A 22,350-nucleotide genomic window follows, 5' to 3' on the forward strand; every position below is an offset into this window, starting at 1 on the left:
CAACGTCGTGAGATCGAGTCCTGGCTCCAATAATTTGCTGAATGTCCGCTTTGTTCTTCATCCCTCTTTCACTCTCTACTATTCTGTCAAATAAAGCCCATGGGACAAAAAACCCAAAGCCAAATAACATTGCATTATCGTTATAAAATCATTGTATTGCATTCTCGGCAATGGTGATTTAATGTAGTCGTCATGTAATAGTGAATATCTACTATGAGGAGAGCACACACACTAAAAGGGAAAATCTGAACACCGATAATTAGTCATCTGTAAACTCATGTCCCACTACATCATCGCCGCACAGACTCCTCACAAAGTTTGCAGCAACAGAGAGAGATTTACTTTCGGTTTAACCTTTGCTTGCTTTCGTTTCGCAGGTGGTGAACTATTTACTGAGGAGGCTGGAGCTGAACCACTATCGAGACACCATCAGCGACAGTTACAGCTGTGGAACCAGGAGGAAGCTCTCCACCGCTCTGGCTCTCGTCGGACAGCCACAGATCCTACTTCTGGTATGACATTCAGTAAATATGGTTTTCTTTTTTTGTTATATGTGTTTATGTAATCATTTATGAGAAAGCATTTATGAGTTTATTTATTGAGTAAGCACATTGTCGATTCAGTTACATACTTTTACTTTGTTGCCACCTCAGTCTCTGGTCAAACTCTCAGTCTTCGCTATCCTTCCTTTGTCTCAGGATGAACCCAGCTCTGGGATGGACCCACGGACCAAACGCCACCTGTGGAAGATCATTTCCGACGAAGTCAAGGGCAAATGCGCTGTGGTCCTCACTTCACACAGGTTAGAAACACAAAACCAGGCAGCTGCAGTTAAATAAAGCACTATTCAGACAATTCTGAATAGTAATAATACATTTTTTTACTGATAAAGGGGTTTAATGGTACTCAGAGAAAGAGTAAGTTTGGATGTAAAATGTATTTAAAACCTGATTTGTAAGTGAATGTAATTAGACAGACAAAACATTAAATACAACAAATTCTGGTTATTTCCAAAGAACAGATACAAATTTCCCCCCAATTTTTGTGTGTGTACTAGTGTAGTAACCAAAAATAATAGTAGAACTTCTTCAAAAAGTTACCTATCCAGTGTTTTTTTTTTGCACAATTCAAAAATTCATTTTCTATTTTTGTACTTATTACCTAGTGTAGCTTTCTATATTATAGATTTGATACTGTGAATTACGTTTTACACAGGATTAGTGAAGTGTAGTAAGTAAGTTTGTTTTATATATTGCTTTTCACTGACACGGGTCATTAAAAAAATTGCATAAGATTAATTACATGAATACAGTTGACTCGTGGTTGATTATTATTATTATGAAGTTTATTTTATTTATCTTGGTACGCGACACATCCATTGAGGTTGATTAAAGCAGTATTCAGACACTCTCTGGTCAATAACTACTGAGTTCACACGTTTTCCTTACATTTGTATGATGTTCCAATTATTTCTCTCCACAGTAAAAATCATGTTATTTAAATAGAAGTTAATTCACATTTTATACAGGCCATAGTTAATTACAGTGCACCGCTTATGTAAAGTGACCTCGGCGCTCTCTTTGTGTCTGTGTCTCAGCATGGAGGAGTGTGAGGCTCTGTGTGGCCGTCTAGCCATCATGGTGAAGGGTCAGTTCCAATGCCTGGGTTCCCTGCAGCACATTAAGAACAGGTTAGTGACCTCTCCTCAATGTCCAGTCCAGCCATTTCCGCCCCTGCTCCTCTGTTCCCTCCATCGCTCCCCGCTCTGTCTGTGCTCTTTTGTGTCACACAATATAAAGCTCTATTCTTTTAAATCTCTTTGCAACATTATGACTCTACTTTATTCATAAACATGTTTTTTTTCTTCTTCTTCTTCTTCAGGTTCGGCAGCGGGTTCACAGTAAAGATGTACTTAGCCAAAGCCTCTTGTGATGCAGAAGCAATCACTCGGTTCATGCAGAGCCGATTTCCCAGCACTTATCTCAAGGTGAGCTTTGCCAGCTATTTTGTCTAAACACGGTTCTACTCTGTTCTTGAAGAAAGGAATTATTGTAGGGAATTGTTGAAAATTCAATTCAAAAAAACTGTTCTTTATATCAGAAATCATTATTGTCATTATTCTTATTCTTATTATTCTTATTATTCTTATTATTATTTCTGTGGATATTTATATTCATAGTTAGCCATAACCTATTTTATAAGAAGGATAATTGTAATATTAACCATACTAGTCATAAGACTGAGGTTTGTCATGATGAATACTCCTCTTCTTGGTTAATTTACTTGAAGTCTCCTATCCTGTCTATCCTGTAATTTTAAGATACATTGCTACTTATTATCAATGGCATTTTACATTGTAGTTATCATAGTATTAGTCTTACTTATGTACTTTTAGTGTCATTAAGATTTTTTTTTTAATTTATCTCACAATACTAAAGAGAAAATTCCAAATACAATGTAATTTATTGATGCGAGACAAAATACTTCACAACCGTCAACCATATTAGTGCTAACTTGTTTTAGGCTGCCACCATGAATCCTCATTATTAGTGTTTATTTCATCTGCAGAGCCTCTACAATCAGTGCTTAAGCTGCTCTACATGTTAACCATAGCTGCGGTGTGAACGCAGAATATATCGTGCAAACAACAACATATCATGAGCGATATGTTATGGCCCAGCCCATTTCTTTATGTGCTATTATTTAATTTATTTTAAATTCTCTGTCATTTGCTGACGTTGTACTACATATTTTTGGGCTGGACCCACCCCTGCAGTGTACACACATATACTCTTCCTTTTCTTTTGTTGTGTAATTGTATCTTTTTTTTAAATCCTCTCTTGCTCTAAACAGGAGCGACACTCGGCTATGGTGGAGTACCATGTACCGGTTGCACCAGGTGGAGTGGCCGATATCTTTGGTCAGCTTGAGTCCAGCAAAGAAAACCTTGAGATTAAACACTTCTCTGTGAGGCAAACGACCCTGGACGAGGTGAGGACATAGATTTGGCATAAACAGCAAGGTCAATGGAGTAGTAGAGCGCAGTTTTGTATGAGTTTAGCTGCTGGGAAATAATCTGGAAATTAGGACAAGAGATGAGACAGGACAAGGGAAAGCGGGGACAGACAAAAGCTGTGTGGGAGTGAAAAAACAGAGTTGAAAAAGTTAAAAAAGAGCCAGACAGGAGCTGACAGGGGATATGCCTCAGGGAGAATAAATTGAATATGAGTTAGGAGAGAATCCATGAGCTTTATATGCAGCCACTGCTGATATTCTTCAACCACTCAGCCCCTCTGGCACTTTGGGAACAGGACATACCACAAGCAGAGGACCCAGAGGGGTGTAAGCCGCAGAAGGAAGATGATTCATATTAACCTAAATGCAGTCATTAATTCAAAAGGCTTTTTGAACTAATTGTTGTACTTGCCATTTGTAGGTCTTTATCAACTTTGCCATGGGAACAATGGAGATGGAAACCTCATCAATTGATGGTGAATTTGATGACGACAGCTCCATGAAGGACGTCGAGGCTTAGAGTCTAATCTTCCCTTTATATCCAATGTAAACTGTAAATCCTGTGTAAAATGTTCCTGTGATTATGATCTCTATACAAATGTATTCAATCATTGCAAGATAATATACATATCTATACACAATAATACAAATTATCTGAAGTTTATATGTACTAAAGATTTTTATGAAGGATATGTTATATTAAAATGTATGTGTTTAATATGATCAGATAACATGGATGTTTATTCTTTCTAATTTATTTAGGTATTTCAAAATATGTTGCACATGCATTACTTAAATGCTCATTTGTGCCTTACTTTTTCATATAAATGACATCCTCAATGCACCTTCTTCACTAAATCAAATAAAATAAAATTTCTTCTATATGATGCAAGTGTATTTTTATAATTCGAATAAAGCAATCCATTCAAAATGTGTCAGTTTCTTTTCTTGTACATTTCATTAAACACTTGCCAGTGTTATCTCCATATCACAGTCTGATGAAAGAGCAGTTGTTGGTAGCTGTGTCTCAGACCACATGCCCCTGACCTGTGATGTGCCCCAAGGGTCAGTCCTGGGTCCCCTTCTGTTCAACCTCTACATGCTGCCGTTAGGTCAGCTGATACGCAGTGAAAATGTGTCCCATCACAATGATGCAGACGACACTCAGATCTATGTTTCACTGTCGGCAGGTGAATATGGACCAGTGGATTCACTCTGTCACTGCATCCAACAGATCAGTGTGTGGATGCAAAACAACTTTCTCCAGCTGAACTCAGACTCAGACTGAAATCATCGTCTTTGGCCACAGAAACAAAGAGAAAGTGTTAGTGTCACCTCCAGAGTCTCGCTCTAAAACCTACAAACTAAGTTAGAAATCTGGGGGTAATAATGGACTCAGACTCAAATCAATAACATCAACATCTTTATACCATCTAAAATCCTTGCCAAAATCAAAAGTATAGTATCTAAAGCAGATTTGGAGAGATTATCCATGTGTTTGTCTCCAGTAGATTAGACTACTGTAACGGCCTGCTCACTGGCCTCTCCAAACGAGCTGTAAAACAGCTGCAGTACATCCAGAACGCTGCTGCTCGGGTCCTGACTAGAACCAGGAAGTATGATCACATTAGTCCTGTTCTCAGGTCTCTGCACTGGCTCCCTGTGGCTCAGAGAAGAGACTTTAAAGCAGCTTGTATATAAGTCAATCCAAGCACCAAATTACATCTTGAACACGTTAGTGCCATATGAACCATCTCGGATTTTGAGGACCTCAGGGACCGGTGGTGCCTAGAGTCAGGACTAAAGGTGGGGAATCTGGTTTCAGTTTTATGGAGCTAAAATCTGGAACAGTCTTCTTCCAGATGTGAGACAGGCTTCTACTCTACTATTTGCTCTCTTCTCGTTTATGTCTCAAACTCTTTTGTGATTTCTGACACGTCTTTGGGATTTTAATGCATTTTCTCCTGTTGTGTGAACTACTTTTTTATTAGGCCTTTGCAAAAAGAAAAAAAGAAAAGGCAGAAAAAGAAGTAAAAAGAGCTTACTTTATTTTGAAAGGGAGATGCGTCTGCTCGCTGACGTCATTACGTCGTGCAGCTGAACGTTTCCGCAAACTTCACGCGCGCAAAGTGTCCATGTTTTGAGGAAGCGTTTGGGAGTTGAGCTCCAATAAAAGACAATTCATTTAGACATTGTAATAAAACACCAAATACACGTTGACAATGGATAGTGAAGCTGTCCTGCAAACTCCGGCTTGGACGAAAACCAAAGAAGCGATTTCAAACTTTCGCAGACTTCTACTTTGCTCCAAATGGTACGTTTCACCTTTCAGCTGTATCACATTTACCAAATTGTCATATTTCCTCTTTAATACAGTTTGCCATTGTTTGCATGCATGGGTTTTATACATGCTATTCTTATATAAGCATGGCGTCTGCGTAGGTTCTGAAGTGTTAGACTTTTGAGGATTATGTGTTCTTGCCTGTGTCTCGTAAAGTAATTATGTTCTGTATTTTTGGTGCAGCTCGCATTTAATGAAGGATCCTGTTTGTCTGGGGACGTGTGAACATTTATTGTGCAGGTACTGTTTCATGAATTAAACTGCGTTCTCCTTGTGACAGAGTTGCTTTAAAATGATACATTGTGTTACAGCATTTATTCAGGGATTTCAGCTTCCTGTCATATGCAAAATGTGAATGCCTTTTTCCTCTTCAAAGTTTCAAACGATGTCTGTATTAACTTGTCATTCACTCTGGCAGTGGCTAATTTCTCATCATTCTGAAAACCCCCAAGAGTTATGTCTAAAAAAAAAAAAAAAAAAAAAAAGTATTTTCGCTTTTCATTGCAGTACAAATTGAGTAGATCTTGAAGTGTTGTGTTTGCTGTTCATTTTTGTGTTGTCCTAAATGTCTCAGGTCCTGTGCTGGCTCCGGTGCAGGAGACGGGTGTGTGGTGTGTCACAGTCCGGCCTGGGTGAAGGACATCCAGATAAACCGACAGCTGAGCAGCATCATCCTGCTCTTCAGTGGTCTGGAGAAACTCATCAACCCCAAAGCACCAGAAGGTGTGTGTGTGTGTGTGTGTGTGTGTGTGTGTGTGTGTGTGTGTGTGTGTGTGTGTGTGTGTGTGTGTGTGTGTGTGTGTGTGTGTGTGTGTGTGTGTGTGTGTGTGTGTGTGTGTGTGTGTGTGTGTGTGTGTGTGTGTGTGTGTGTGTGTGTCTGTGTGTGTGTGTCTGTGTGTGTGTCTGTGTGTGTGTCTGTCTGTGTCTGTGTGTGTGTCTGTCTGTGTCTGTCTGTGTCTGTCTGTGTCTGTCTGTGTCTGTCTGTGTCTGTGTGTCTGTGTGTCTGTGTGTCTGTGTCTGTGTCTGTGTCTGTGTCTGTGTCTGTGTCTGTGTCTGTGTCTGTGTCTGTTCCATGTTTAAAGGTACAATATGTAACTTTTCTGCTGAGGGTCTGCCACCTGCTTGTCTACATTGAAATGCCATTTATTTGTAGGGATGCAAGAATCTTCAAATCTCACAGTATAAGATGAGATATGCCTTTATTTGTCCACACAGGGGGACATTTCAGTGCTGCAACACAAGTAGATACAGAAGAAAGGAACAGATAACACTCTTAATAGAAAAAAAAACTCTTATAAACAAAATTCCTATGTACAAAACCTCTCATATTCTTAATAGGGAATAGAGAGAAGGAAAAAATAAATAAATATAAAAATAATACTAATCATAGTGGTAAAGTAAACACTCTTATTTACAGCAGTTCTATGCACATGAGTGTGACATTATTGCGTAAAGTATGACAGTAATTGCACATGAATGTTAGTTTGATATTGTAAAGCGGCTAACAGGATTGTAGAAAACATGTTTTCCTTTTAAAGGTCTTGACAAGCCTTTGATGTGAATCATTACTGTCATATTGCAAAAAAATAAGATATACCGGTTAAAAGTTATTTCTCCATGATGCCTGCAATAAAATGAAATGATGGATCATGTTCTATGTAGTTCCCTCCCTTTTCTTTAGCTTCTACAACAACAACAACAATACATATAAGCAAATAATAAGATATATTACGGGGCAATACTTGCATTTATTCAATTACAGGTATTTTATTGCACATAAATACTGAATCTCCCCAGATCTTGTAACTTGTGGCACATTCTTTATTCTGTGGAGATTGATTAGTTTGATGCCAGACACAGGAAGATCCCAGGGGAAGCAATGACCTCTCCATGGAAACAAGCAGGAGGTGTACATCAAAAAAAGTTACTATTTAATAACCTTTTTAAAGACATTCTTCTTTATTACATTTTTACTCCTGGAGAATTCTGGTCAATGTCTTGATAAATGGAAGGCGTTGCATCAGCAAAGATGAATAGTGATTGAAAATGAAATGTGTTTCTTCTGAAAGCACTGGGCCTTTTTGTAAACATTGTTACTGATTTATTACAGATTCAACAAAGCAAGAATCACCCAACTCTAACCATAAGAAGAATTTCAAAATCTGGTTTAGCCCTCGCAGTCGAAAAATCCGCTGTCTGGTAGAAAAACCTGCTGCAGACGCGTCACCAGAGAGCAAGCCTCCTGGAGAACCTGCTGCTGCAAACGCTACAAATGCATCTAAAGACCTGTCTGTTTTTAATTTCACTTCATCCTCTCAAGACTCTGGCTCTGGTAGTCCTCAAGCACAAAACTCGTGTGCAAAGAACAAACGGCAAACCAAGAAATGCGCTGCCACCCGAAGGCAGGCATCAGCGCATGCTTCTGCTCGCGCCTCAAAGAAACAGACCACGCAGAAGATGAGCAAGCTGCAGGCTATAAATCGGCAGTGGGGGATCTCGAAGGGGCCCGCGGCGTTAAAGGATCAGCCATGCACGGAGCAGCCACGCAAGTCTGGTAAGAGGGTTTCCTTTGGAAGCCCTACTGTCAGCGCCGACCAGCCTTGTGCTCAACTGCCCCAGGGGACGACTAATGAACTCAGCCCCTGCACTGCCCCAGGAACTGTCCCGGCAACTACATCCAGTGACCAAGCAGCAGAGTCCAGCACGGAAATTATGGACAATTTTGACCAGAATGGCACACCACCTGCAAATGAATGTGAGACGGGGGACAACGCTGAGAAAAAGGAGGAAAATGAGCCTTCGCCAGCTGTGAAAAGGTCAAGAATGGAGGAAAGCCTCTCTTTAGACATGACACCGAAACGTCCCAGAGCGTCACCAGGGAGCAGGAGGAAATCAGGAGGTCGTCGGGTTTCTCCTGTCCTCAGCTCTCCGTCTTTGTCCAGTCCTGCAGGTTCAAAGGCAACGAGGAGCCCCCGAGTGGAGCTAGGAGACAGCCCATCCTCCTCCCTGAGCAGTGTCAGCAGAAAATCTCCCCGCCTCTCCTCCGGAAGCCCTGCGGTGATGAAGAGGAACCACAAGGGAGAGACGCAGCTGCATATAGCTGCCATAAAGGTCACTAGGTTCCAGAATAATCTGAAATATTATGAATTTTTTAGATTGAAATCTCTACTTTGCTTTACCTCACTTTATAAATGTGCTGTCATAAGGGGAAGAGCACTTTTAATCCTCTTTTGATTATGATTTTGTTTGTAGTTTATTCTTGTTACAATGTAGTAAATGTCAGAGATATCCACTTAAAGCAATTATTAATCTTTTGTGGATTCTTTTAGTGCTCTCAAGGCTCTGAAGAATAAAGAGACAAATCTGATCTCTGTAAACATAGCCATAATCTCCCTCTGGATCAGGACACGGTAATCAATGGCCCACAGTGGAGTGTGATTGATGGGAGCAGGGCGTTAGTGCTGTGGGATCAGTGCCTCTGTTTGAAGCCATGCATTTACAGGGCTCTGCGTCTGACCCGGTGTGTTGTTGTTTGGTCTGCAGGGAGACGCAAACGCTGTCAAAGAGCTGCTGGAGCAAGGGGCAGACCCTAACCTGAAGGATAACGCCGGCTGGACACCTCTGGTACAGTCAAAGCGCACGACTCTTAAAACGTAGATTGTAGCGGCAGTTTCCTTTACTCTACATGGAAACGATTTAACAACAATTAAATCCATCATTGCATTGTGATGCGTCTGGATGTCTTCAGTAATCTGCATGTTGATGTAGTAAAGCTATATAGGTCATACCGATGGAAAATTATGTTATATATTTTTTTTGTACCCCGCCTAAGGCCCGAAGTCACTGGGATAGGCGAAAGGGAACAAGCGGTAGAAAATGGATAGATTTATTTTTTTCCTTTTGTATTCTGTAAAATTCCATTCTTCAACCTTGAGACTGCCGCATATATTTATTTTATAATGTTTGTTTTCTCCAGCATGAGGCCTGTAACCTTGGGCATCTGACAGTAGTGGAAATCCTAGTTTCCAGAGGAGCTCTCCTGAACACGCCTGGCTACGAGAACGACTCTCCTCTCCATGACGCTGTGAGGAACGGACACGCCGCCATCGCCAGACTGCTGCTGCAGCTCGGAGCTTCAACAAACGTGCTGTAAGGAGGAATTTTGCCTCTGACCGGTACAGCAGTCCAAGTCTTGATATATTTATGTATTCTGCCTGTCAACATAAAAGCTCAGTGTTTGTCTTTTGAGAAATTAAATTCAGGAAACGTAGCAGACTCCAAATGCTTGTCCCTGGCAGCTAAGTGCAGGCGATACTTCACACAAAGTTTATGCAAACCTGCTTCAGTTGTAGTCCAGATGACTACAACTGAAGCTTTTTCTACTATGGAACACGCCTGGATGAATGAGGGATTACACCGACATATGCAAACCTAAGTACATTATAAGATGACTTTTTCAACACAAACATTTACCCCTGCTCAATTCTTGCAATCATCACTTTATTTCAAAAGTAAACTTGCAAATCAAGTTTTCAAAGTGCTATGCGACTCTAAAGCCGCAGAAGTTCACCGTGGCTCCTACACACTCATCCATGCGTTATTATTATTCTTTAGATATTGTCCTCACGTGCTGCCGCTTCTCCGGTGCATATGTGCGTGCTGCCACACACTGTCAGCAGAGGAGCGTGTTTGTGTTTGTGTGTGCGCGACGCCGGGGGTATGAATCCAAATGAATTATTTTATGGACCAATGGACCTATTAATTGTCCCCCAGGTGTTATCTTTGCTGACGCCTAATCTTTTAGAGACCTGCTGGGCCTGGTTCTTCTGTTCTGTTCATTTTTCAGGGTCACCTCTGTGTTTGGATTCAGTTTTATGCAAGAAAAGTTTTATAACGTCCCAACTAAGCTTTGATTAATTAAGGTCATGGAAGGTTTATGGTTTACTTCCTGACAAATATTGCCTCATGACCTGCTTTTATAAGTTTGAAAACATGTTGGAATATGTTAGTATCTACAGAATCTCCAACAGGAATGGGACAACATCATTTATTGCAAAGTCTGTATTCACAAATAAAGCAAATTCTACATGCAAATTCCAAGTTACGCATATACATTTCAGCTGTGTGGTTTGTTTACTGTACTTGCTTTTCATGATATCATTATGATTATTGTTTTCAGGGCTAACAGATGTAACAATATATGCATTCTGAGATACAGTGAACTTTTGAGTCAATTTTTTCCCCTGTGTATTTGCCTTTGCAGTAATCTGTATGGAAAGAGGCCTGCCGATTATGCAGCGAGTCGTGAGATGCTGGAGATTTTCCAAGAAGCGACCGAAGGAACTCCCAATGCAAATACAACTCTGAGCCCCGCCATGGTGCGCATTTTTAATTTCCTGCTGCAAAACAAGCCTGTCTAGCATAAATCTTGTAATTCAGATGTGCAGACTTTAAAAAATGACTGTCATATTTTCTCCCAAGGTAAAAAAGAGCTTGAGCAGAAGCGACGAAACACTGGTGGTGATCCTGTCCAGCAAACTGTCAGCGAGCGAACAGCAACAACTCGCCAAATTGGGACGGCTGCTCGGGGCGAGAATGGCCGACACTTTCACTGAATCAGGTACAGTTTGTTTGACAACATCCTCAACATGAACACACCAGTGGCCCAGTCCAAGCCACTGTGATTACTGTGTTAACGTTGGATGATTCATTCACGTCATCAACTATGGATTATTCAATTATAGATACGTTTTTAATATTATAGTTGGTGTGTTCCTGGATTTCAGTTAAATTACTTTTTCCTCTTATTGAATTATTGAAGCCTTTTTACCATTCAAAAGAAGGAATATTTCTAGAAATAATTCATCGCTATGGCATAGGTCCCAATTTTTCATCGCTCTGAAAACCAATGGCGGTTGTTTTGTTTTGCTAAAAACTGAAACTAAAATTTAGGACATGTCACGAGAGGCAAATGTAAAGAACAAAACAGACTGTAGCTGCACAAGACATCCAAATATTTCACATCTTAAATTGTCCCGCGTTTTTTGTCCCATTTAGTCCAAGGTCTGTCAAAATAAGTCAAATTGGGTCATCTGTCTGCGTCCAGTCCTTGATTGTTGGTTTGTGTCTTCCATATTATTGTGATGGCCTTCTTGGATCGTAAAATCCTCATCTGCAGCTGGTAACGGGGTCTAATGGTCATTTACTTGTACTGCATTTGTACTGCATACGTACTGTCGGCTTTAGGGCCTTTACAACAAAGCGCTGATATAAGCTTCTGTTACACTGTCACTTGCTGTGGCTTCAGTGGCCATTCGAGAGTGCTTTTAGAGCCATATACGTCATTATGATTCAACAGCCCCTTTCACTTGTGCATAGTAATGAATGGGAAAACACAAGAGAGCCAAAGTAATTGAAATCATTCTTCATAAAACGTTAGGAGGCATTTTCTAGGTGATGAATAGGCCTCCAATGGAAAAAAAGCACTCGCCACTTTTCCTCCTCTGACTGCACACAAAGATGTTGTTTACATTTATGATCTGTGGGCGGTGGAGGTTATTCGTTTTATCGATAATGGTGATTATACAAGTCACAATATGATGGTAAGAACCAAAAACCAAGCTTAAGTTCCAAGCTATAGTCCAAAAATGGAGCTATCTGGCGTTTTTTGTCATATTTAACTTTATTTTGTCTTTGTGAATAATCGTTAAATCATGATATTTGTTGTCGTAATAATCATAACTTGTAATCGTAAAATTTGATATACTTACATTTTTGAATTTTATAAAATCTGTTCATCAAATTCAACTATTCTTGCTATTGCTGCCAAGTGTTTTGATCAAATCTATGAAACTATATAAAATGGGATGTAATTGTTTGACCTGTTGTTTATATTCTATACATTATAAATATTCAGCTTGTTTCAGCCCTAATAATGACCATTAAACCTAATATTTAATATGCATCTCATAAGCATGTTTGCATAATCCCAAGTGTATTAGAAGTACAACATGGCATTTAGTCGACCCAGTACCAGCATGTGAGGAAAGCTGTTTGGATGCTCTACGCTCCTCCTGGGAGTCTCAACAGAAGGTCACAAATCCAATGATTTATGTATTTTTTTTCTATGGTAAATGTTTTTTTCCTCCATTGGCTGGGGGGAAAAAAGAAAAAAGATTGAGGACAAACGAGGACAATAGCAAACTTTAGCCCTCTCTGCCCTGAGAAATTGCTCCAATCTTGTTTTTCTTTGCCTCTCTTTCAGTGACTCACGTTTTGGTGCCTGACGGACCAATGCCGACCACTTCCAGCACGCTCCTCGGCCTCCTGGTGGGCTGCTGGGTGGTCAAACACAGCTGTAAGTACGGGGCAAACCTATTCTCATTACGTGAATTAAAGCAGCACATTACATTGGAAGCTGAAGAAATGCCTCATGATTTCACTTGGTGCCTGTTATTGGAAAGAATATCTGCAATTTTATGTTTTCCCACCTTTTGAAATGGACAAAGCACTGTTATGTTTTTTTTTCTTCAGAAAATCCACAGTAGTGCTAATGCTTTTTACAACACTCACTGTATTAAGCTAGAAATGCTTTTTAAAACGGAGGAAAATTATTATCTGCCAGGTGCAAAAAGCAGACGAATAACTCTCCAGGTCAAAATGAAAATGCCTTTGTTTGGACATGGCTTTTGAAAAAGAAAAAAAAAACACATTGACTATTAAAACATCACCCCTTGTTTTTAAAGATATAACTTCTGGGCACCTGACTTGCTTTGTATTGACTTAATTTTGTTGTAACGTTGCATTGGAGACACTTTATCATTGTTATACATTAAAGTATAGTAAACCGTAAGTAATAACATGAATGGCTTCTTGTGATTAAAAAATACCGTTCTAGTTACTTTTCCATTCCTTTACAAATAATTCCATAATGTTTAGTTTACATTTATACTTTAAGTTCATTGCCTAAAGAGTTCAATTACTTTACACCAGCAAATCGACACAACACAAACGTCATGTTCAAGTCGATTTCTCAAGATCGCTTTGCCAAAACAATGTCTGCTTTTCCTCATCACGTTATGAGCAGTTTGGAGCCATTTATGGTCTTTGCAATCCAAATCAATTTTCACAAGCAAACTGGGATTCAGCGTTTACAGCCACAGAACAGCACGCTGGTTATTATTCAGACGCACAGGCATTACCTTTTTATTAATTGGATGTTTCCCTAACTGCAGTGATGGGAGTGGGCTGTGAGCCTGCGTGGAGATGTTTATTGTGAACGCACGGCGAGTCTGTTCTTCACCGTTTAACCACTGAAGTCCAAAGGCTCCGCTCATCCGCATTCATCTCCACCTGCTTTTTAAATTCTGTTATCTTTTTCCTGGAGAGACCACGCTGTTATAATCTTTTTTTTTTTTTCTTCACAAGGAATCAATTGGGAATCATTTTAAAAGAACAATTTGCAACCTACAATTTCCCAACAAGTAATCTTTGCCTGTTGTGCGCACACACCTGCTCAAACTAAATGGCAAGCGTGGCAGGCAGACGACTCCCGAGGAAAAGTGTGAATCAATGTGCCTTAAGCGGTCGTATCTCTTGATGAAACAATGGCGACGTCTCTTTTCTTGTTTGATTTTGATGAATGCTTTGTAGGAATGGTAGCTCCTCTCTCTCAGCGCCTTTCTGGCTCTTTTTTTGAACCGAGTCGAGCAGATGTTCAGAGGAAATCGGTGTTTGGGAGAAGCGAAAAGAGACTTGCCGTCAAAAGAGTTTGTGGCACCTCGGTGTGCCCTTGACTTCTGTATCCGTCGGCGTCGCCCGGCGGTGAGCGTGCTGCAGTGTTGTGTGGTAAAACAGCAGGGCACACTTTTTGTCTGTCACTGCAAAGTAAGGCGTTTAAAGTGTTTCTGTGTCTTGTTGTGTGGCTGAGTATTTCGGTCTCCTCCCCCTCTCGGGCTCTTTTGTCGCGTGCTGTGCGTCGCTCCGTCGTTCCCACACGACGGCCCCCCCAGCGCCCCATCAGCGTCCGTCCTCGTGCGTGTCTGCTGAGGAAAGATGTGGTGATTCATGTCGGTCTGCCATCTCAACTTGTGTCCGGCTCAACTCTAGATGTGATAAGCCCGACTTGTCAAAGTGAGCAACTGTTATCGATGGAAGCAAAAAATGGCATCCTCATAGTGCATATAAAACTAGATTCTTTATAAGCTAAGGGCTGCTTGTAATCATTTCTATGTGGGTAAAACTAAAATATTTAATAATGACGTTTTTGAACAACCAAGTATTAATTGGCTTAGGCTAGAGTGGTGTTTCTCAAAATCTATTTACGTTTTTGTCTTCCTTTTGGGATGATTATTATTTAGAACTTACCCTGTCCATCGTTTACTCTCATGTTAAACCTGGTCTTGTCCCATTTTACACCTGTTTTAGTACTAATTTAGCCCCGAGATGGTCTGCAATGTAGATCTGGTGGTACTTAAAAACACCACTTATTATTGTTATCTTTGGTGTAGAGGTGGACATTTAGATAATATTGTCGTTTTGAAGATATGCAACATTTTAATATCAAGTATGTGATTTATAGGAAAACAAGACAAACTACAAATGGAGCTGATTAAATGTAAAACTGAAAAAGGCAGTCAGAAACTTGAGGTGATATTTCTGGACAGCCATTTCACATTAGTCTGATAATTAAACCTCAACTAACGTTTCTGTATCGTTATCGGAATACTCCAAAAAACCAAACATTTCATTGTTTATTAAATGTTAGATTTTTTTTAAACCAAACAAAATTAATAGGACCCATGAAGCAAAAACGGAAATGTGTCTCTTTACTTTGACTCCAAAGAGAGGAGCTTTTTGCACAAGTTGCGACACATAAAACAAGTCGGCATCATTAACTCCATCATGCTGCCGGACGTCTCGCTCCGTCAACAAATGCAAACACTTGAATTTGTCTGATAAAATGCTGCTCTGTTACGGCTGTCACACTGTTTTGAGTCTGCATAATTAGCCGTGGCTTTATATTTGGGCTCTTTGATGCAGGGGTGGAGGCATGTCTGAGAGCCGGCGAGAGAGTGCCTGAAACTCACCATGAAGCTGGAGAAGGCCCTCAGCGCAGTCGGATCAACAGATGTAGCCTGGTAAATAACAAACTCATGATATAAAGCACATCGTCTGAGGAATTGGACCAACAGAGCCATAGAAATGCTGTAGCTCCAAAACTAAATAATGGTTTGTAGATGACACACTTTCACCATAAAGGCTAGTATGGTACCATAAAGATGGAACATTTCATCAATATTTAGTTTTTCCAAGATACTGACATTTGAAGCTCAATCTTCTTCAAAAAATTATCTCGATACATATTTTATCATCTTTTGTGTGTGTATCAAGTATCTGAAAATGAGTCTAGATGGACAAATACTCACTGATGCTTTAATACAGAAGTCATTTAGGCAGCATGGTTTATTTAACAATACTGTGTTTTTGAACTACACAGACAGAAATTATTTTTATTTTAATGTAGAGGGTAATTAACCTGCAAAAATAACCACAACTCGGTCAACTTTGCATCAATAACACATGAAACTACATTAGACATGGTCATAAATCATAAGCCTCTTCACCTTATGGAACTATTATCTTAGCTACATCGTTCTTCACCTTTGAACCCCTGGTGCCAATGTCCTGCCATATTTGTGCCCCCACAGTGCCCCATGGGCTGAGCAGTCAAAATGGCTCCTGCAACCAGTTTAAGCTTATTGTATTGTCCCAGTCATTTTAAATACAGCTATCCTGAGACCCAATTTTCCTGTTTTTGTTTTTTGGTAAACAAAAGTTAAATAAAAAATATATACATATATCCAACATTCATATTAATGTGTCCGGTTAACATTATTTTACCATTGTCCATGTAGCTTCCCCCTCTTTTCGACGGCTGCTTCTTCTTCCTGCTGGGTTCCTTCTCGAGTCCTGCTAAAGACGAGTTGACCCGGCTGCTGCGGGACGGCGGAGGGCAGCTTCTGACTCGTCAGCCCAAACCGGACAGCGACGTGACCCAGACTTTGAGTGCGGCCGCTTACCACGCCCCTCCCGGCTCTGACCAGGCCCTGTGCACCCAGTACATCCTGTACGACCCCCACGGCCCACACAGACCTGCAGTGATCCACAGAGGAAAGGTGTGGTCCGCCCCGTCCTCCTGGGTCATCCACTGCATCACAGCGTTCAGACTGCTCCCAGTACCAGAGCCTCAGACCTAAATGCATCTTATTCCCTGTGCACAGCAGTTATCATCTTTTTAGCTGATATTATGATTATTTACTCTGCCCTCTAATTATGCTTTTAAATGCCACTGAAATCAGTATTTTAGTCTGAAAAAGAACATCACTTCTACCTTTATGTTGACTCTACTTATTACATGTGTGCTTCAGGTAAAAAACAAATCATCTGTATCTCACTATTAAAAGCAGTTGTTTTACAGCTTATTCTAATTTTGAGACTCAATGTTATTTTGTTGCAAGTCATAATAATTGTCAACAATTACAATAAATATTGAACTGTAGCAAAACTGTCTTATTTGTGTCAATGCCACTCATACGTTTTTTATCAATTTTAAACCTTTTTTTGCTTGTGTTATATTGTGTTAATATTTGCCATGAACTGCATGTAGTATGTTTGTCTAATTATGCAACGGATTTAAAAGAAGATGTACTCTGAGTATCGATCTACACTCACACTAATTGTTCTGCCGCAGCGTTGACTCTTACTGGAGCAGATCGCACAACTCCCTTTGTCCTAAAGGTCTCCAGCCTTTTCTTCTGTTACAACAGTCTGTGCAGCAGGTGCCTTCGGAGGACTACCAGTGGCCATTTCCCAAGTTGCCGTTTTCATTTATTCACAGGATTAGTCAGAGTTGCACCTAATTGCTATTGATTGCTATGTGCTCCATAAAATTGCTTCCCTTTCCTCGTCCACGGTGGGAGGTGGGAGAGTGCAATTAGCATCAAGGACAAGATAGAAGCCCGAGTCGACTTTGTAATGAAACAGAATGGCTGCGTGAACCTGTAAGTTATGCTCTCATCTAAACCGCTATTAGCAAAGCACTGACTCTGGTGTTCGCACTCGGGCTCTCACGATCCCTTCATTTTTCCTCCTTTAGTCCTTTTCAGTACTGGAAAATAGTAAGGTTTAAGACAAATTTGACAGAAGGGCTTTGATCAAAATTGGTAAAAAAAAAAAAAAAAAAAAAAAGCCTACTTTGTGTTGGTCTCAGCTGTTTTAGTGCATGCATGACTCCTTGTTTTAAGTTAGCTGCAACAAGTGGTGGAAAGTAATGTACTTTTTTTTGGCATCTACTTCAGTGATTTTTACAGTTGCTACTTTTCACTTCACATTTGAGAGCAGGTATCTGTTCTACTGCACTGCATTTTTAACCCTTTTATGGTTTGGAAGTGTCTGAACTGGCTGAGGGTTTATATGTAGCATGTTTATGGAGATAGAAGGTAGTTCAAGTCTTGGCTTTGTACAAAAATGTACACATAAAACATAATTTGTTTTTCTGTTCCAAAAATCCACAAAGTTCTTCATCAAGACCATTGCATGTGACTCTGCTTCCTGTACCTGGACCTTTACTTAAGTAGTGTTTCCACCACTGGTTGTAACCACATTGCCCTGAACACATTGACACTTTAGTAATAATATATCATTTTACAAACGTTTTCAAGTAGATGTAAATAAAGAGTGTGTTTTTTGCTATGGAACTGCTTCAATCGAGTTCTCTGCAGCAGCAACTCACAGCACTCATATTTACTTGTCTAAACATAGCATTTCATCATCTATTTCATCATCTTTGGCTAGTTTCCCAAGCGATGAATGACACAAAAAAATATATCCAGACAGCTTTTGGCGAATAACACTTTTTTTCAAGTCATCTTAACAAAATAGGGTTTGTCTCAATCAATAATCCTCATTTTCTTTCGCATCAACTTTTTTACTCCACCTCAGATTTCAGAATACACATTATATGTTTAAAGATATTTACATATGAACAAGATGGCAAGCACCAAGGGGCCACATTTTGGACCCTCATTTACCTTTTTTTTTTTTTTTAAGTACGAAGTTTTATGACAATGTAACTCCGTACAATCAATTTAAATGTACATATTTGTAGATTTGAATTCCACATAATCAGACCCTTGGTGCTCTAAAAACAATACAATAGCATTGATTGTATAATAACAGTGTTTTCTCTCCCATACCATGATGGTTTTCAGGCACACTTTATGTAACAGTTTTGTTGCTGTAAAACACAATAAGAACAAAAGGGGAACAACTAACATAATTTTGAGCTACAGTAAGTTAGTGTCTCGTGAAAAGAGCAGATGAAATACCTTTACAAAATGCACATGTACAAGCTGTGATGTGTGGAGCACAGATGGAGTCACGGCCTCACGTCGGAGCAATTGCCACATTTGACTTCTTAGCACAGTTTTGGGCGAATTATTTTTGAAAAGTAATCATACCTTTTGTGTTAAAATTATGTCCTCAAATCCAAGCATAGCAATTGTCTTATTGTGGCACTTCAAGTTACATTTAAGGCTACAGTTTTGAAAATCTTGTAGCCACTTGTTGCTTTACCTTGCAGTCTTGTTAAAGTGTTTCATGTCAATTTAAAATAAAATATCTTCGTCAAGTTGCATTGAAATTTGTTTGTTGCAATGACTTTCAGACTTAACTTGGAAAAGGACAAATTTGAAAGAATCTGGACCAATTAGGACCATTATTTTTTTTTATTTAACTATGTCGTGATTTTGTTTCTTTGCTGTTTCTTTGTATTTTTTCCTCCTCTCTGGTCTAGTTATCTTGAGAAAACAAAATATCATGGACAAATATCAGGATTTAAACATTTTGTCTTCTGGCTGGTGCTGTTACTACTTTCCCGTGTTTTGTCATTCATCTGCGGGAGACTTCTCATTTGCCATTTTGAGTTAAAAATAATTAAACTTCAAACTTGAATCTTGAAATGTCTAGAGCAATGAGTGCGTGATTGATAAACCATAGCTGTCAGTTGAACCTTTATGAGACGGAAGATAGATGAGTTCTGTGTCCATACTGAAAGACACTAAATCACTGCAGCCTAATGATAAAATGAAAGCCTCGTTGACAAGGCTCCGCCCACATTCATTCACTTTAGCAGCTTTTCCTTTCTCCCGTGTGCTGCCCGCTGCCTGAGACATTGTGGTGGAGTTTATTACACCACTCCTCAAGAGAATTCGTTTTAACTGCCATACTTTTTGAGTTCCTTATCCCTTGTTCATTTCTGGCTCATTACAGAGAGCTGCGAGCTAGTATTAAGTAGACCATCCATCACAGCCCAGGAGTTGGGTCTAGAAGGTTAACGGGCAAGGCTTTCTGGAAATGGGGGGAAAATATCTGGTGATGTATTGCAAGAGCCTATTAGAATTCACCTTAGAATTAATGAGTTGTGTTTGTCATCTTTGAAAACAGTATTAGGAACAAAAATGAACCAAGAAGAGGCGCTCGCGAATGGCAAATACAGCAATTAGAGATTACGTCGCCATTTGGATTTTGTCATGATTAATTTTCTTTGTTATTTTGTTGTCTCGAAGTAGAAACAAAAAATGATTCATTCGGAGCATAAATGACCAATAGGAGGAGGGGAATTTTGCCAAAATGGATGGATCTCAATTGGTGCTGTGCATGGAAAGGCAGTTGGGATGTTTTAAATAGTTTTGCTTTTGCGTTAGCATTACGACACACACGTTTCTTTATAAATACACAAGTGTTCTTTGATCAAATCTTCAGCTGTTTAGTAAAGTGTGAACATGTTGTCTGAGACCCCCCCTGCCTGAGCTTAGATATAATATAGCTTATGTATATTTATTCATTTTAAACCGACTTGGAGAAAACCCCATGAGATGAATAGAACAGGAAGTACTGACGCTCACATCCCAACAGCCCAACTGCCATTGTACGCACAGAGCCAATTAGATTGATGGTCTTTTCTGTAATTATTGCATTAGTCCTGTCTCGCAATGATAAAGTAATAGCCCAGAATTCAACTCAAGGAATCGCCTACATCTGACGTTCCTGCTCATTTACTTAAATATGTAAAGCAAATTTCCTTTCCGTTTTATTCAGAACACTGGCTGTGCTTGATGTAAATTATTTGAACCCTAAAATAAAGATTAGTCCTTCCCTGAACTGTTTACCAAAAACAAAAATCGCGCATTGAATTTCCTCCTCTAAATCCCTTGCTCAGTAGTGTCCTTCGAGGGAATGTGTGGGCACTCATTGGAGTCTTGTGAATGTAATTTGCTGGCCTGATTCAATGCTACTATATGAAGAGGGCCAAGTGAATCCCAAATGTGTAATCTCTTGCAGTGGAGTTGTCACCAGCACAGTTTCAAGTGGGTGCAGCTCAGCATACTGTGACTATGAGATAAATAACCCAATCTCTTCTCTCGCGGACAACAATTGTGAGTTTGCTCGCGACTGAACCACATTTAGACATATGTGTACTGCCAGTTTCTTTCCTCTAGATTTCTTTTTTTGCCCAGCGTGGCGGCAACAGTATCGCCAAGCACTCAGCTGGATGATTTGTCTCCAAATACTCCTTGATTAAGGGAAATTGAGGCAAGCGGCTTTTGCTTTGCTAATTACTTTGATACCACAAGTTCGAGCAGTTGGTTAGTGGAGGATATTTGGAAGAATAGGGACCTTTGAGGCAGAGAAATTACCAAAGTTGTTTTCGTGAAGTATCCCAATCTTTGCTGTCATTGAAGCGGCAATTGTAATAACTCTCTCCTTTCCATCTGTGCAGCACATTACTAAGAAAGACGCATGTTAGATAAAGCAAAGAATACAGTTTATAAAAGACAGTTGTGTTAAGGTGAATTCCTGCCATAGTGATACAAAAGTAACAAACATGTGAGTGAGTACATCTTGTAAACAAGCTCAAAGAGTGAAGTTGTGAAAAGCACTTATAGTGCTTGCAGCAGTAGCCTTACATGACAGAAAAAAGCGCTGTTCAGTGTGCTTACGGTTTGTTTTCCTGGTGCTGCCTTTACAACACCTGTGTGAGTGCACTGCTGCTACCACGGCCAGATGACAAACAAATGAGCGATTTAACATGGAGACAGTCTGAGAATAGAAACTGTGAGAGCAGCAAGTCGAGCATGTCAAGTTTCAGAAAATATATAAGATTTAAAGAGCCACAAAACCAGTCCTCTTGTGTGGCTAATGTCTGTGTAACACAGCGTCCCTCCAGAACTCCCTGGTGTCAGGTGTTGAATTGTGCTCCTGCCCTGTCAATCATACAAAATGGTGCAGTGTCGGCAGGGCCTTGCCTGAGCGGTTCACTCCTGGTGGAGTCCTTATGACAGCGCTTGGCCATTGAGGCACTCGCGTCTCAAACACTGCGCCGGCTTCCACCAGTCCCCGTTGTGGCAGCGGCAGATGGTGCAGTCGTCCACCTTCACTTCGATCCCGGCTGGGATGATCGTCGTTCCAGCAAAGCAATTTGGACCTGGCACATGGGAGGACAAGGAAAGGGGAGGAGGAGAGAAGACAAGAGAGGGTGAGGACAGAGTGATGTGTCTCCAGAGGTGGCTCCTGCTGAAGAGAGGGGAGTGAACGCAGACCTACAGATCTTTTCACAGGCACGCACCGATGGGCTTGTTTTTGCAACACTAAAGCGCTTTTGTTAGTCTCCCCATCTCCCTCGACATGGAGCGCTTTGCATCCTAATGCGCCTGGAGCAGAGGAGGCTGCCAGGCAGAGGCTTGGCAGTACAGAGGCTAGAGTACAGAAAGACAGAGAGAGAAAGCTCTCAGAGAGGCAGCCTGAGGACCCTGTTAATCATTTCAGCCGGCATGAAAAGGCCACAACACTCCTCAGCTATTCCTCACACAACCACTCCACCATGCAAAAGCACTCCCAAACAATAGGAATAAATAAGGCGCCTGATGAATCTA

The 22,350-nt window shown here is 40.3% G+C and overlaps 3 protein-coding genes across 3 annotated transcripts in view; 2 read left to right on the forward strand and 1 right to left on the reverse strand.

Annotated features, from left to right (window-relative positions):
• Positions 1–3,673, forward strand: part of abca12 (ATP-binding cassette, sub-family A (ABC1), member 12) — a 38,430-nt gene extending 34,757 nt beyond the window's left edge. Inside the window, exons 43-48 of the mRNA XM_072445050.1 lie at positions 378–512; positions 699–802; positions 1,598–1,690; positions 1,882–1,987; positions 2,854–2,991; positions 3,437–3,673. Coding sequence (XP_072301151.1) covers positions 378–512; positions 699–802; positions 1,598–1,690; positions 1,882–1,987; positions 2,854–2,991; positions 3,437–3,535 — 675 coding nt within the window. The 3' untranslated portion in view covers positions 3,536–3,673. The remainder of the gene's footprint in view (positions 1–377; positions 513–698; positions 803–1,597; positions 1,691–1,881; positions 1,988–2,853; positions 2,992–3,436) is intronic.
• Positions 3,674–5,181: 1,508 nt separating this feature from the next.
• On the forward strand, positions 5,182–16,667 carry bard1 (BRCA1 associated RING domain 1). The gene is made up of 11 exons (XM_072445055.1): positions 5,182–5,329; positions 5,540–5,596; positions 5,931–6,079; positions 7,467–8,467; positions 8,900–8,980; positions 9,333–9,505; positions 10,620–10,734; positions 10,838–10,976; positions 12,621–12,713; positions 15,398–15,495; positions 16,273–16,667. The coding sequence occupies exons 1-11, from the start codon at positions 5,238–5,240 to the stop codon at positions 16,612–16,614; spliced, it is 2,340 nt and encodes a 779-aa protein (XP_072301156.1). The 5' UTR covers positions 5,182–5,237; the 3' UTR covers positions 16,615–16,667.
• Positions 16,668–20,865: 4,198 nt separating this feature from the next.
• The window catches only part of vwc2l (von Willebrand factor C domain containing 2 like), a 35,273-nt gene continuing 33,788 nt past the window's right edge, over positions 20,866–22,350 (reverse strand). Inside the window, exon 4 of the mRNA XM_072445062.1 lies at positions 20,866–21,902. Within this exon, the coding sequence (XP_072301163.1) occupies positions 21,751–21,902 (152 nt within the window). The 3' untranslated portion in view covers positions 20,866–21,750. The remainder of the gene's footprint in view (positions 21,903–22,350) is intronic.

This window comes from Eucyclogobius newberryi, unplaced genomic scaffold (genome assembly GCF_026437365.1).
Source record: "Eucyclogobius newberryi isolate DKJ021-1_F unplaced genomic scaffold, fEucNew1.0.hap1 SCAF_14, whole genome shotgun sequence".
NCBI lineage: Eukaryota > Metazoa > Chordata > Actinopteri > Gobiiformes > Gobiidae > Eucyclogobius > Eucyclogobius newberryi.

Coding starts and splice junctions, on each gene's coding strand:
- bard1 (XM_072445055.1), top strand. CDS start 5,238: ATGGATAGTGAAGCTGTCCTGCAAACTCCGGCTTGGACGAAAACCAAA. Junction 8,468..8,899: donor TGCATATAGCTGCCATAAAG/GTCACTAGGTTC, acceptor TTTGGTCTGCAG/GGAGACGCAAACGCTGTCAA. Junction 9,506..10,619: donor GGAGCTTCAACAAACGTGCT/GTAAGGAGGAAT, acceptor TTGCCTTTGCAG/TAATCTGTATGGAAAGAGGC.